Source organism: Halichoeres trimaculatus, unplaced genomic scaffold, assembly GCF_033239565.1.
Source record: "Halichoeres trimaculatus isolate MK-OKI-2021-1 unplaced genomic scaffold, fHalTri1.1 fHalTri1_scaffold_9, whole genome shotgun sequence".
NCBI classification, from domain to species: domain Eukaryota; kingdom Metazoa; phylum Chordata; class Actinopteri; order Labriformes; family Labridae; genus Halichoeres; species Halichoeres trimaculatus.
Window position 1 is genome coordinate 11493941 of NW_027437188.1, and position 13146 is coordinate 11507086.

Genomic DNA, 13146 nt, shown 5'->3' on the forward strand with positions numbered 1-13146 from the left:
CCATCAGCATGCATTGTTCAGATTATCATGAGATGTTTCAGCTCTGAGGCTTTCTGCATGCTCACCAGGCTGATGGAAATGATCTGCAGTCACACCACGCTGAATGCAGGAGCTGCAAGCATCACGTTTTATTCCACAAAGATTTTAGTTTGATGAGTGTGATGTCTTTTCTGAGATTCCATAAATCCGGACTCTCCAGCCGCATGTTTCCAAACAGGAGGTTTGATGCTTGGACCTGTTGACTGCAGAGTTTCTGCTTTATTTGCAGCACGGCGTGTCTTAATGAGTAAAAGCTGGGACACAGAGCAGATTGTACAAAGATAACAGTGAGCAGGATTTTTCCGGCCCTGTTACATTCATGAAAAGTCAAAGTAAAGCATCCCGCTGATGATTTAATCTGCTTGTAAGCATCAAACAGACGAGTCTTTGAGTGTTAATTTGTGACTCTGAAGCTGTAAAATGTTTGTGTGGACATCTTGAAATAAAATAAAGAACTCTAAACACTCCCCTTGTCTTTGTTACATTAACTTTTACTCTCTGCATGTTGTGTCAGGGCCTCGTGCTGCAGCCTGTTTCTCTCTTATTCTTAATGGAGTCGTGGATATAAACCCAAATAAACACATTTTGTCAGAGCTCAGTTTTTATGGATTTGCTATGTTGTCCAAAAAACACTGAACAGATTTGATTTTCAGATATATGTGACTCTCAAAGCAGACACGCTGTTTGTAATCTTTCAGCTTCTCACAGACTTTTGAAGTTGTAACAAGTTATTGATTTAATTGTCTTACGTTTGGAAACCTTCCTGGGCCCTCTTTTTAATTTTACGACTACTAGATTATGAACACATCAATGAGATGAAATAAAGCATACAGGGAGTAATCCCAGGCTAATCTAATAGAAGCTGAATGACTTCAAATGCTGTAGCTCACTTTGGGAAAGAAGGAGAGGAGGAAGGCGCTCTGAGGGCTGAAGTTTTGTGCTGATTAGCACAGAGACAAACATGCCCCCTCGTTCCTCCTCTCCCCCAGAACAAAGAGCCAGAGTCGCCCATAAAAAGTCCTTTAACAACACTTTACTGCCTGTTAAAAAATATGGTACTAATTACCAGGGGGACTGAGCGCTGATGGTCACCGCCGCAGTTGAAATCTGAACGGCACAATTAGAAGCAATCACAGGGAGAAAAGGAGAAACACACAGCTTCACTTCTTCCACTTTTATTCTGTTTTTTTTTCTCTTCTTTGCATGAACGCTGCAAAAACAAGTCAGAGTTTTAAATCAACAACAAGCTTTAGCTCTCATTTTAAACTACCAAGCAACAACAGGCCATCAGGACATGCAGCCACTCCGACTACACTCAGACAGGAGGGATTGTTCACTACGGTCAGGAGAATTCTGGTGTTTTTGTTTTTTTGTTTTAAATTAGAGCCTTTTTTTTTAAACATTGTGAGATCAAAACAAATAATAAAGAGTAACGTCTTCTAACAGATATTGTTTTTGTTACTGGTAGGGAAAAAAAATCTGTTTTAGTTGTCAAACATCGCTACAGAAAGAAACATGCAGAGATAAACCTTTGATTTAAAAAAAAAAAAAAGGAAAGTCTATTATTTTTCTTTTATATCCAAAGCACAGAGAACATGGGAGTAGCTGATCTACCACTGTTTATACACACACACACACACACACACACACACACACACACACACACACACACACACACACACACACACATATATATATATATATATATATATATATATATATATATATATATATATATATATATATATATATATATATATATATATATATATATACATATATATATATATATACACATTTAATCTAATTGCAAATATAATATAATCTAATTGCAAATATAATAGAGTTGCTGGTCTACCACTTCCTCCATATCCGTTGTTTTTCATGAGGTATTATTTGGAAGTGAGCAGTTTCTTGTGATTAAAAAAATGGAATCTTTCCAAAACACAAAGTAAGGTCTTACATGTAATTAAAACCAAATTTCTAGAGAGTTGTTGGTCTACCACTTCCTCTGATAGTTTTTTTTAGTTATCTAAACTTTGTGTTTGATGTGAACAAATAGTTAACAGTGATGTAGCCACATAATCAGGCCAACAAACAAGCCATAAAGGAGACAGGTAGACCAGCAACTCCTTTGTTGAGCAAAGTATGACTTTTTAGGCTGGAGATCCAGCTTTGACGACAGCTAAGAAGCAACTGTCTTCTCCTCCTCAGTCAGAAAAAGTCATATCTGAAGTTTAGTTTCACCCTCATCACATTGGAGTTGCTGGTCTATCCTCTACCCCTGAGAGGGGAAGCACTGTACTGGTTTATCGCGATAAATCCAGACTTAAAAGATATGTTTCTTACAGTTGCTCATGTTGTCTTTAGATGTTTGTTCTATTGTTTTAAACACGGCACTGGAGCAGAAAAACAGTAAGAGGCAGACTGGGGTAGAGGTAGACCAGCAACTCCTAGAGGAAAAAATGTTTTTTAATGGAGTCCAAATAAAAAGATCCCATAGAAACCAAAAGCTCTCTCTCTGCAGGGATCCTTTCTATAGCAACTAGGGGAGCCTATCAGGGACAAAAACAAAAAAATTTAGTTGATATGACTTCATTGGGAACATTTTGTCATTTCATCGCAGTAAACTTTTTGTACTCTGTCATTTGGATCCCAGCTTTACAAAAAAAAGACTCAGGTTTTAAAACACCAGAATCCTCCTCCGATGCTTCTTCTCTGTAAAGAGTGTGTTTCAGATTTCACAAGTCGAACATTCTGCTAACTAACAGGCAAAGTGTGTTCATAAAGGATTTCTGATTATCAGCGGGCAAAACGAGAACATTTAAGGAAAATACATTTTAGATTTCTATTACTAACACTTTGGTCAAAAGTTTCTACTGTACAAAATACAGGATCAGGTTTATTTCTCTGTTAAATTTACTCTCTGCAAGGCCAAAGTCAGGGGATCAAAGATTCATCTGAACAAATTCAACTACAGCAAAAACATCAGCAACCTCCTCTCCCGGTGTCATCTCATTACTGCATCGAATCAAAGGCAGAGCAGGAACAAGGTTAATGAAAAACATTTAGCAGGCAGCACACACACACACACACACACACACACACACACACACACACACACACACACACACACACACACACACACACACACACGCACACAGGGCCGCTACAAGTCACTGACTGGAATAAACATTTCTCTCCGTCTGCACTCCCTTTCTGACTCCTCGTTCAGACAATAGGCACACCGTAAAACTTCAAACACAGAGGAAGAATGATGGCGGGCGGAGGAAACAGCAGAGAGGACGGCTGGTCTCTGACAACGACAAGGTAACAGGCAGGGAGAGGCAGAGAGAGGGTGGATTCTGGTCCTCTATCACAAATCTGACATCGAAGACGTTCCCATGTGGCTCTAACTGTATGAAAATACTCTGTGGAAACTTCTGGACGTTTGTTTGGTTACTCACTGAGCAGCTGCTAAAATATCTCATTTCAAAAGTTTTCAACCTCTTTGTCCAGATGCTTTAACCATCATACGAAAGGAATTTAAGATCACCTATGTATGAATTTTTATTTCTATAGGGATAAAAGATCCAATCAGGATTTATTCCATATCTCCACTCAGCTTCCTAAAAATCCCCCCCAGAGAACAGATGCTGACACCGTTTGTAGCTGGGATCACAACACAAATCCTACACATAGTCTGGTTCCAGTCTAACACACTCAGAGTGTTGGTGGAGGCGGACATGAGGAGGGCGGCAGGCGGAGGCAGGTCAGGTGGGCTGGATGGTGGTGGGTGCTCCTCAGGGGAAGTTTGTGGGGAAGAGGCTGAGCGGCTGGCCCTCGTTGGTGGGCAGCGGGGAGCGGTAGCCCTCGAAGTTCCTGGGGATGCTGCCGCTGGTGGAACCCGAGCTGTTGCTGAGGGTCTCGATGCTGCCCTCCCTCTGCAGCTCTGCAGAAACAGACAGAGAAAGAGAACAAGAGGATGATGGGCTTGATCCTTTGGGTAAACAAACAAACAAACAAACAAAATAATGTCATGAAAAATACCTTCATGATAACCTTTATTAAAGCTACTGCAAGCAGACACTCAGTCCATTCATGAGCACCAAAAGGAAATCCAGCCATCATGATTCATTATGAACAAGAAAAACATCACCTACACATCCAGGAACTTAGCATCAAGATAAGAGGTGTTCCTTTGTCCACAGGGGGCGCCAAAATCAATGCAGACTAACCAAAATTGTTTTCAAGCTTGGTACAAAACCTGTACACTATTGAACCTCAATGTATAATTCTGCAGCAGTAACTGTTTTCAAAAACTTTTTCTAAATCCTAAACAGGTCACCCAGGATTCTCTAAATAAAACTTGTTTTTATGTCCTTTTACTTCGGCATGTTTCATGTAGTCACCTGTCAAGTCATCCATTTTAGGGTCCAATAATTCCTGATTTTGGTCACCTCAAAAAGTTTATCAGTATCACTTGTTAGAAAACAAACATAAGAAAATATAAACTAACAAAAGTCATCTATGGGAGCAGAGTCTGGGATGCTGTGCAGTAAAAGTTGTGCCTGAACCAGTGCCCACCGGGATAAGGACTGTTGCCTCAAATGGGGGCGTCGATCAAAAAGTAAAGCCACATGATGGTGCGGTCTATCCTGGTACTGTTGTCTGAATGTGTCACAGCTGAATTTCTCTGTTTATGACCGAGGATGAAACAACTGTTTCCATCTGATTGAAGGAGGACACTTCACAACTCCAGTAACCAGAATTGATGACTATATATAGAGCCAGATCACAACAAATGTTATCTCAGCACACTTTTCAAAAACATGAACAGGTCTAGAAGTAAAATGTGTAACATTTCCCATGATTCTTAGCCCAAGTTGTATAAATATTAGAACACTGTCTGATCAAAGTGTTTGTTTTAAGCTGAACAAATGCCATGAAAAGGAAAAGCACTAAAAGTTAAACTGTCTTTGAAATGTTGGTGATAGTGTTGAGGCTGCATGAAATTTGTTTGGTAGCTGGCTTTCCACTGACAGGAAACAGGAGCGATGCGATGTGACACCAGTGCAAGAGCGGGAACAGATGGTGATGTAAACACAGAAACCTCCACCAATATGGCTGTCTTAGGCCCCGATTACATGACAATGTTCTATCCGAAGACGCTAAAACACAGTGAAAAAAAACTGAATTTTGGTGAATACTGAGTTAGATTCAGCAGATTCAGCAGCACAAAACACGATATGGTAGTATGCGGCGATCGTAACAACTGTTGTTTGTGCTTACGCAAAGTCCTGCATGGTAGCATCGTTTCCACTGAAAACACTGGCTTACTTACAGCAAAAGTGTTGGCAGCGTTTCCCAAAAATAAATTCCCATCTGGCGGCCGTTTTCAGAAGTTTGCGTTTTAGGTCGGCTGAAACGCTGTTTCCGTGTAAACGTGAGGCTGATATGCAACAAAACTTTTGCGTTTCACCCTAAAACCATTGTTGTGTGAAAGGCTTTGAAGGCTGCAGCTCCTTGACTGAGACACAGTTCAGGTCAATATTTTGGCTAAGGCAGTGTGAAACTTTGCACAAGATGACTCAGCGGCGGGGTCATTAGAAAAGTAGAAATGATGGTGAAGCTTTGTTAAAGTGCTGCTGCAGATTCAAAATGTGAAGAGGTCTTGTTAGGGCCCGAAATGTAGCAACGACCCAAAATGTAACAATAATAAAAAAAAGCAATAAAACCCAAAATGTAATCAATGGTCCAAAATGTAGCAAGTTGTTACATTTTTTGCAAAAAGTTATTACATAGTGGGTTGTTGTTTGTTAAATTTTTTTAATTACATTTTGGGTCGTTGTTACATTATTGGTCGTTATTACCTGTTCAAGTGTCAAACGAGTCATGACCATGTTTCTCTCCTAACGTACCAATGCTTCTCTGTTTTTAAGTCAGCGTCTACTTTGTAGAATACACTGAGACCTAAGAGAAACAGGACTTTTTAACTTCACTAAATTTGGTGATATTGTTGTTTTATGGTGTAACATTGTTATCATTTATGATTTTTTGGCGTCATTATTATTTTCTATTTTAGCTGCTTATTGTGTCACTATGAGCTCTTGCTGCAAGAAGTCACCTTAATCTGAACCTGAATGGAAACCACTGAACGAATGAGCATGGAGACACATTTTGTAGGATAATTATTTTTGGTCAAAGTTTCAGTGTGCACTTTGCGGTCTGCTTGATTTCTTCATGTAAGGAACACAAAGGGAGATCCCAGCAGGAGTTTCCCTTCCTGTTTCATTACCACCAGCTCTCTGAGCCTGAACCTGTGTTATTAACTGATGAAGCCTGTGTCTTTGGATTAAGTTATTCTGGGACAAAAACCAAACTGACCACTTCTTCCAGCATCCTTGAGGTGATATCAAACGCTCCCCTGACATGTCACGCTGCTCCACATCCCTCACAGCGCTCTGATCGAGCTGCTTCTCGCGTCCATAAGGAACCTATTACTGTTATTACATGCTGTAAACCAGATCCCTGGATGTTCGGATAGGATGGCGTGCACGGAAGTGGCAGCAAAGTATTAAAACTGTGATGCATGTAGTGAGTTGTGACGTCCATCAGGAGTTTCGCTGTATTTAATCTGCTGACAGCGGTCCACGCCCTGCGAATGTGCAGTCGTGTGCATCCATGACAGAGTCAGACTGTCATCAACAAATTGGGAGCAGGATTTGATAATACACGGACATGAGAGGGGAAAGTGCACGCAACGTGAAACAAGCTGCCCCAGGCTGCAGGAGGATGAGGGGCTGAATACAGACGCTGGTTTATACAACCTAAAGCTCTGAGAGAGGAGATGGGAACAGTGGGAGATGCAAAAGTTTGAGGGTCGCATTAAAGATCTATTTAGTGAGTAAAAAAGATGTGCAGAGAAGATTAGTCAAGCATCATAATGCTCTAATGGTCGGAAATGTCTGTTGCTGGAGCAAAATTTAGGAGGGGTACGATGATACTTCAAAACCCCTGTAGTCAGAGTCTGCAGGTGGTTTGCAGGGCAGAGATGGAGAAAGCTTAAAAAGACCACCAAACTTGGAGGCTCAGCTTATGTGGTGGCTCTGTGCACCTGAACTAGCTTCCAGGTGCTAACGTTTCAAAATCAAGTGCTACTGGAAGCAGCAAACACCGGTCAAAAACAGAAATGTGTCTCTTTTCAGCGCCGTGTTTTCAAGGGAAACACAAGAATATGAAGAATCAAACAAAAAGCTGGACGCTCATTCCTTCTTTTAAGATGTGATCAGACTTAAATGTCAGTGTGGTTATGGAGCCTTGCTTGGCAGCTTATACCTCGTATGGATAATTCAATATGTAAAACTTTTTAAAGAAAAAATGAAGAGAAATGAAAACAAAATAAATAATGCAGATATAAGCTTTTATTTACGATCCAGGAGGTTCAAACCTTATTTTCTTTGATTTAAATTCTCCTCAGAAGTGAGATGATCCAATCAGCTGATTTGGTTGAATTAATGTCATTTTATTCCAAATTTGTTCCACATATTGAATAAATCTGGAACTCACTGATACTTAATAACATAAAAACCTGAACTACAATGAGATCCAACATAAATCCAGCACAAAAAGAAAACTGAGACTCTCTCCATCTCTGCCTCTCTGGACTCTGTGGTGAAGTTTCCACTGCTGCATGTTTTACAGCGCCAGAGCATCAGGCTTTGAACTCTCTGTGCTGTCAGTCAAACACACTGCACATCCATGACCCAGAGACCAACAGGAGCTCTAATTAGCCTTAGAGTCTTTTCTTATTTCATATTCAGTCATAACAGGAATCAAACCACAGAAGGAGTTTCAAACATCCTGCAGATGTTCAGAGAGTGAAGGGGGGAGATACTGACTGAGCTTCTTACACCGTCTCAGGAAACCAAATACAAACCACAGTGTTATTATCCCAGCTAACACGCAATGTGCCACTGTGTGGTGTTATCCCTACTCCACACACACACACACACACACACACACACACACACACACACACACACACACACACACACACACACACACACACACACACACACACACACACACACAGAAGTGATCCAAAACTTCCTCCGCTGAGGTTAGCCATATTTTTCAAACCCACAGATTCCTCATTTTTAATCCATAAAGCCAATAAAAAAGTTATCATATCAGACTGAACTGTTCTCATTCTACAGCTGCAAGAGCAGGTTTTTTATTATCCTGTCGATAAGACAAACCTTCAATACCTGACCACAACAACACAATGAGATGAAGAGAGAAGTGTCTTACTACTAGTTGGTATTCAAACCAAAAAATGCAACCCATACCCATGGGAACCAGCCTACCTGCTTCAATTTCTAACAGCTTTTGTCTCTCCCTCAGTCAGAATCATGCATTCAGAGTAAACTGATGAAAAGAAAACCTCTGGGAATGCTGGTGTTACTGAGAAATCTCCTCAATTTAACACAAGTGACCAATGAGCTGGCATGATGTGAACTGATCCCGGGCAGTGTGTCCATAACCATCAACCACACACTGACTAATACCTAAACAAAGTCACCTGTCTGTGCTGACAGGGAGATTTGAAGCCTAATGTTGTCTGGGGCCATATTGGAATTGTTGGAGTCAACCTAGCTCTGTGTTTGAAGAGGTAAAGAGGCAGACCTTTAGCCTCTTTGCAGAAAGGTGGGCACTCAATACAAGGATGTGAAGATGTTTATATCTGGTGTCAAAATGTGTCTCTTCAGCCAGTCTCAAGCTGACTCTCAAAAAACAGCAGCTTTTAACGTTTCTTCATCGGTGTCATATTTTCATGCCAGGGGCTGTGCTTGCTATCAACACTACAACAGGCTAAATTCAACTTCTGCACAAGCTGCTTGCAAGATTACAAACTCTACTGTGCAGAAAAATACAGTATTAGAAAGAGCTGCACAGACAGTGTAGGACTGGATAACTGCTGTTACAAGCTCAAGTTATGAATCACATTTTACACCATTTCAATGACCAGAAATTTGTTGAAATTTTGACTCAATATTTCAACATATGTTCTTTGACTTTATTAAACTTATTATTATTCTACTGTTTGTTTTTTGGCAGTTTTCACAGCCTTCAAAGTTTCACCAAATATGAAACAAGTCTGCATGTTCAGGAGAAAAGTGAATGTTTTTTCTTAAACTTTTAAAAATATTTCACTTTTTTTCCCCATTAAATTGAATGGAGATGTTCCATCATATTGGAAACCACACAACAGCCTATAATAACTAATCAAAACATTTAGGAACAACAACGGATGTGGGTTTATCTACCCGTCTTTACTTTTCTCATTTCCCACCTTCAGCATTTCAACATTTAAACATTTGTTCCAAGGAAATGCAACTTCTCTAGTTTGATTTGAAAACTGTATAAAGTTCATTATGATATTCTGTTTGTTAATTCTGTTCTGCCATTCAGAAACATTTAATATGACTCATGTTGTTCAGTGGGATAACTTAATTTGTTGCCATTTACTTGAAATGCTTTGCCTTGCAAATTAAAAAGTAGTTACCTTTTGAAACGAGTATTCAAAGACCAAAGTTCTGTGACGTCTTCTGGTGATTCTGACTATGTTTTAGGAAAACTCTTGAAGGCTTGGATTTAATCTTAAAGCTCTTAAAATTCGAGAGAAAAGGGAAGAAGTTGCAAAACATAATCAGAAAAGACAACTAGAAACAAATAAATTCAGAGACTTTTGGAAGCCACTCGATATGGTGTGAAAGTCAGATGCTTTCAGTTGCAGAAAGCTAAAAGTCTCACTTTTGGATCACTTTAGGCTGAGGCATGTAAAAAAAATGTTTTGCCATGTCTGAATTTTCTACAGATTATTCACTACATATAATATAAACATGATATTGCAATAACTCTGCTAGATTTGTTTTAATGTGTGGTTTTACAGGTTAATTTTATTTGTTTTGGTGCAGAATGTGAGGATAGCAAACAAACAAGTTTGGAGGGTTGGTTACAGACTCACAATAGAGAGAAATCAATCACACACACAGATTTATGTGAGATAATCCGGCTGTATGTATGTGTGTTTAAAGGATGAAGTCAAACTTCTCCCTCTCATGCTTTAGTATTCACAGCCTCACCGCACACGCCACAGCGCCCCGTTTATCTGGAAGAATATGGGTCATCTGTAATGATATCGTTTTTCCAGCCTGAGCTCCACGCAGACAAGCAGCGACAGGAGCTGGTGCCGCTGAGACTGAGCCTCTCCTCTCCTCCTGCACCTTCTGCTCCCTCTCTCCTCACCTCGGACACCCAGACGTCCTTCAGGAGGACCCGGGGGACCTTAACCGCTCTGTGGACTCTGTGACTGCCTCTCGCCCTCCATGCTGGTCTTTTTGCCAGCCCGGCTCTGGATCAACACAGTTGCAGTGTTATTGTAGGCGCTGTAAGCTGCTGAACACCCCAGTAAAGCCCTAAAGGCCCTTTCTAGTGCTGCCTAATCCACCTCATTGTGTGACGCCCACCAGCTATTCAACACGTCTTAACCTCTCACGCCCCACACAATCCCCCGGTGCTCTAATGTTGGGGATCTTTTCCTCTGGGGCTGATGTCACTGGGTAAAGTAATATGCTTATTTACAAGGCGGTTTTGTGCGACGTGATGTGTAGATAATGCTGCTCTGGATGGAGGCCAGTAAAGAAATGGAAACTACTGAAGTGTTTGACTGATATGGGCTTTTAAAGGACGACAGATCTGAGCCGGCTGATAAATATTCTGTGCTAATAAATAGCAGCTTATCTGTAACAATGTCATTTTAAAGCCACAAATGAAAACTTTGAAAGCGGATAGCAGCAACTAACATGTGACTTTTCAGATTAATCTTTGACTTTTCCTCCCAGCTTTTATTTTGATTCCTCAAATAGCCTTCTGAGGTCACACAAATCAAATGTTCCCAACCAAGAAAGCGCCCAGATATCGGCACGTGTGCGGCTAATCTCAGAGTGACTGTGTTGCTCGGTGTTGACTCTGTGCAGCCGCTGGGACGGGAGCTGTGTTCAGGGACGACACCAGAGGCCAGACTTCAAAAGAAAGTGCAAGTCAACGCAAGATACAGAGACGAAAAAGCTATCAGTAAAACAGCAGCAGATGCCACAGCTGGAGATAACACAGAGGGTTTTCAGGCCACAGAGTTGGATGGATGGAGGGAGGAGGAGGAGGAGGAGGAGGGGGGTTCTTGGCAGTGTTAAACAAGGAAGAAAAATTTGCTGTTTTTGGAGATTTCTCCTCACACAATCCGACAGAGACACATATAACAACACAGCGCAGAGTTAATACCTCATCAGCCGAACAGACATACAGAGGGAATGATCAGAAACAGCCCAGTCTGAACCCTCGGCTGTGAACAGGCCTTAATCCTCTTACAGTGTCGCACAAACACACACACACACACACACACACAGGCTGCTGCATACACACTTTCATTTTCATGCAAACACAGACTGAACCCAAACGCAGAGAACATAAAGTACTATAGCTTTACCTGAAAGGCTCGTAACAAGGAGCCGACGTCGACTTTTTAAATCCAAACAAGCTAAGGATCTTTGAGGATTGATTTTTTTCTAGTTTCTCTGTCATTCCTACCAGCTTGGTGCAGCTAGCAGCTAGCAGCAACACGTCAGCAAACTTTGTCTTTATGTTTGGGTAACTGTTAAATAATAATCTTATTAACGAAAGTCAATAATCTTAAAAATATTTTCGTGGCTTGTGTTCATCATCACAGTGACTGGACCAGGCGTCAGGAGGAGTCCAGGTGCTGGCTCTGTCAGAACTTTAAAACTGCAGTTCCTCCAGTGTCCACTTGGGGTTGTCTCTAAATGACAATGAATCTTCTTATGTTTCCATATTATGACACCACAGCTCACATCAGAGAGAATCATGTTTTCAGCTCAAAAAACAAGTTTTGCTCTGACTTTTGAATCCATTTTTTACAATACTGAGACAAAGTCCAGTAAAATTAAGGATGTGACAAATGTGACAAATGTGACTGGTCCAGATTTCTTGTTCCAAGATACAAAGAGTCAAAATTGAGGCCTGGATTGGTTAAAATGATTTAAAAAAAAATAAAAAAAATCTATGAGTTTCTTGAAATAAGAAGGTCTTTTTTTGTTTCTGTTTTTTGTAAAGGTGTCTTTTTTACCATTTAGCAGGAAAGCTCAGAAAAACGGTCTAATAAAGAGATACTATGATCCAAAAATACATTAACTCAGGTGTCATTTTTGACTTGACTGACCTTGAAATAAGACTTATTTTCAAAACTCCTAAATATAAACATTTGCTTAGTTTTAAGGTTTTGTAGTTGACCAACAGGTGGATGACTTTTATCTTTTCTGATTGGACAGCACTGTTTAGGGGGTGAAGCTATAGGAAACAGTGGGTGTTTGATGCCCTGCCCCTCCAATGTGTCATGGATCAGTTAGGAAAGCCCTACGTGATGACCTCATCGTTTCAGAAAGTCTCATAAACATCTTGTGCTATCTATAAAATGAACACATTCAGTTTGAACATCCAGCTAACTTCCACCATCCACCCAACTTTCTATTCATGTTCACAGCATTAGGAAGCAGAATACACACTCTTTACACTTTGAGAATCATATGACAGGAACACACAAAGAAAACCTCATCTGCTGAGGAAAACTTCAGATTTTATTTTAAGCCCGCAGAGGACCTGAAGTACAACTTTCCAAGCCTGATTTTAAGCCCTGTGCTCCATCCTTAGTGCACACACACACACACACACACACACACACACACACACACACACACACACACACACACACACACACACACACACACACACACACAAAACACACACACACACACACACACACACACACACACACACACACACACACACACACACACACACACACAGCTACATGCACAGAACATGTCCTGTGGAGCTGACTCTCTGTGTCGGTGTGTCATGTTCATGTTGTGGTGAGACTCGACTCACCACTGAGAGGAGGGGATCAAAGAGAACACAAAGGAGCTCTTAATCAGAGGGTCTGTGCCAGGCGGGCCGGGTGGAGGAGCCCCA

General features: G+C 40.8%; 1 protein-coding gene across 2 annotated transcripts in view; it reads right to left on the bottom strand.

The window, feature by feature from the left end:
• Positions 1-1863: 1863 nt before the first annotated feature.
• Positions 1864-13146, bottom strand: part of bcas3 (BCAS3 microtubule associated cell migration factor) — a 410031-nt gene continuing 398748 nt past the window's right edge. For both annotated transcript variants that reach the window (XM_074679630.1, XM_074679629.1), the window contains one exon: positions 1864-3991. In XM_074679630.1, the coding sequence (XP_074535731.1) occupies positions 3843-3991 (149 nt within the window). In that variant the 3' untranslated portion in view covers positions 1864-3842. The remainder of the gene's footprint in view (positions 3992-13146) is intronic.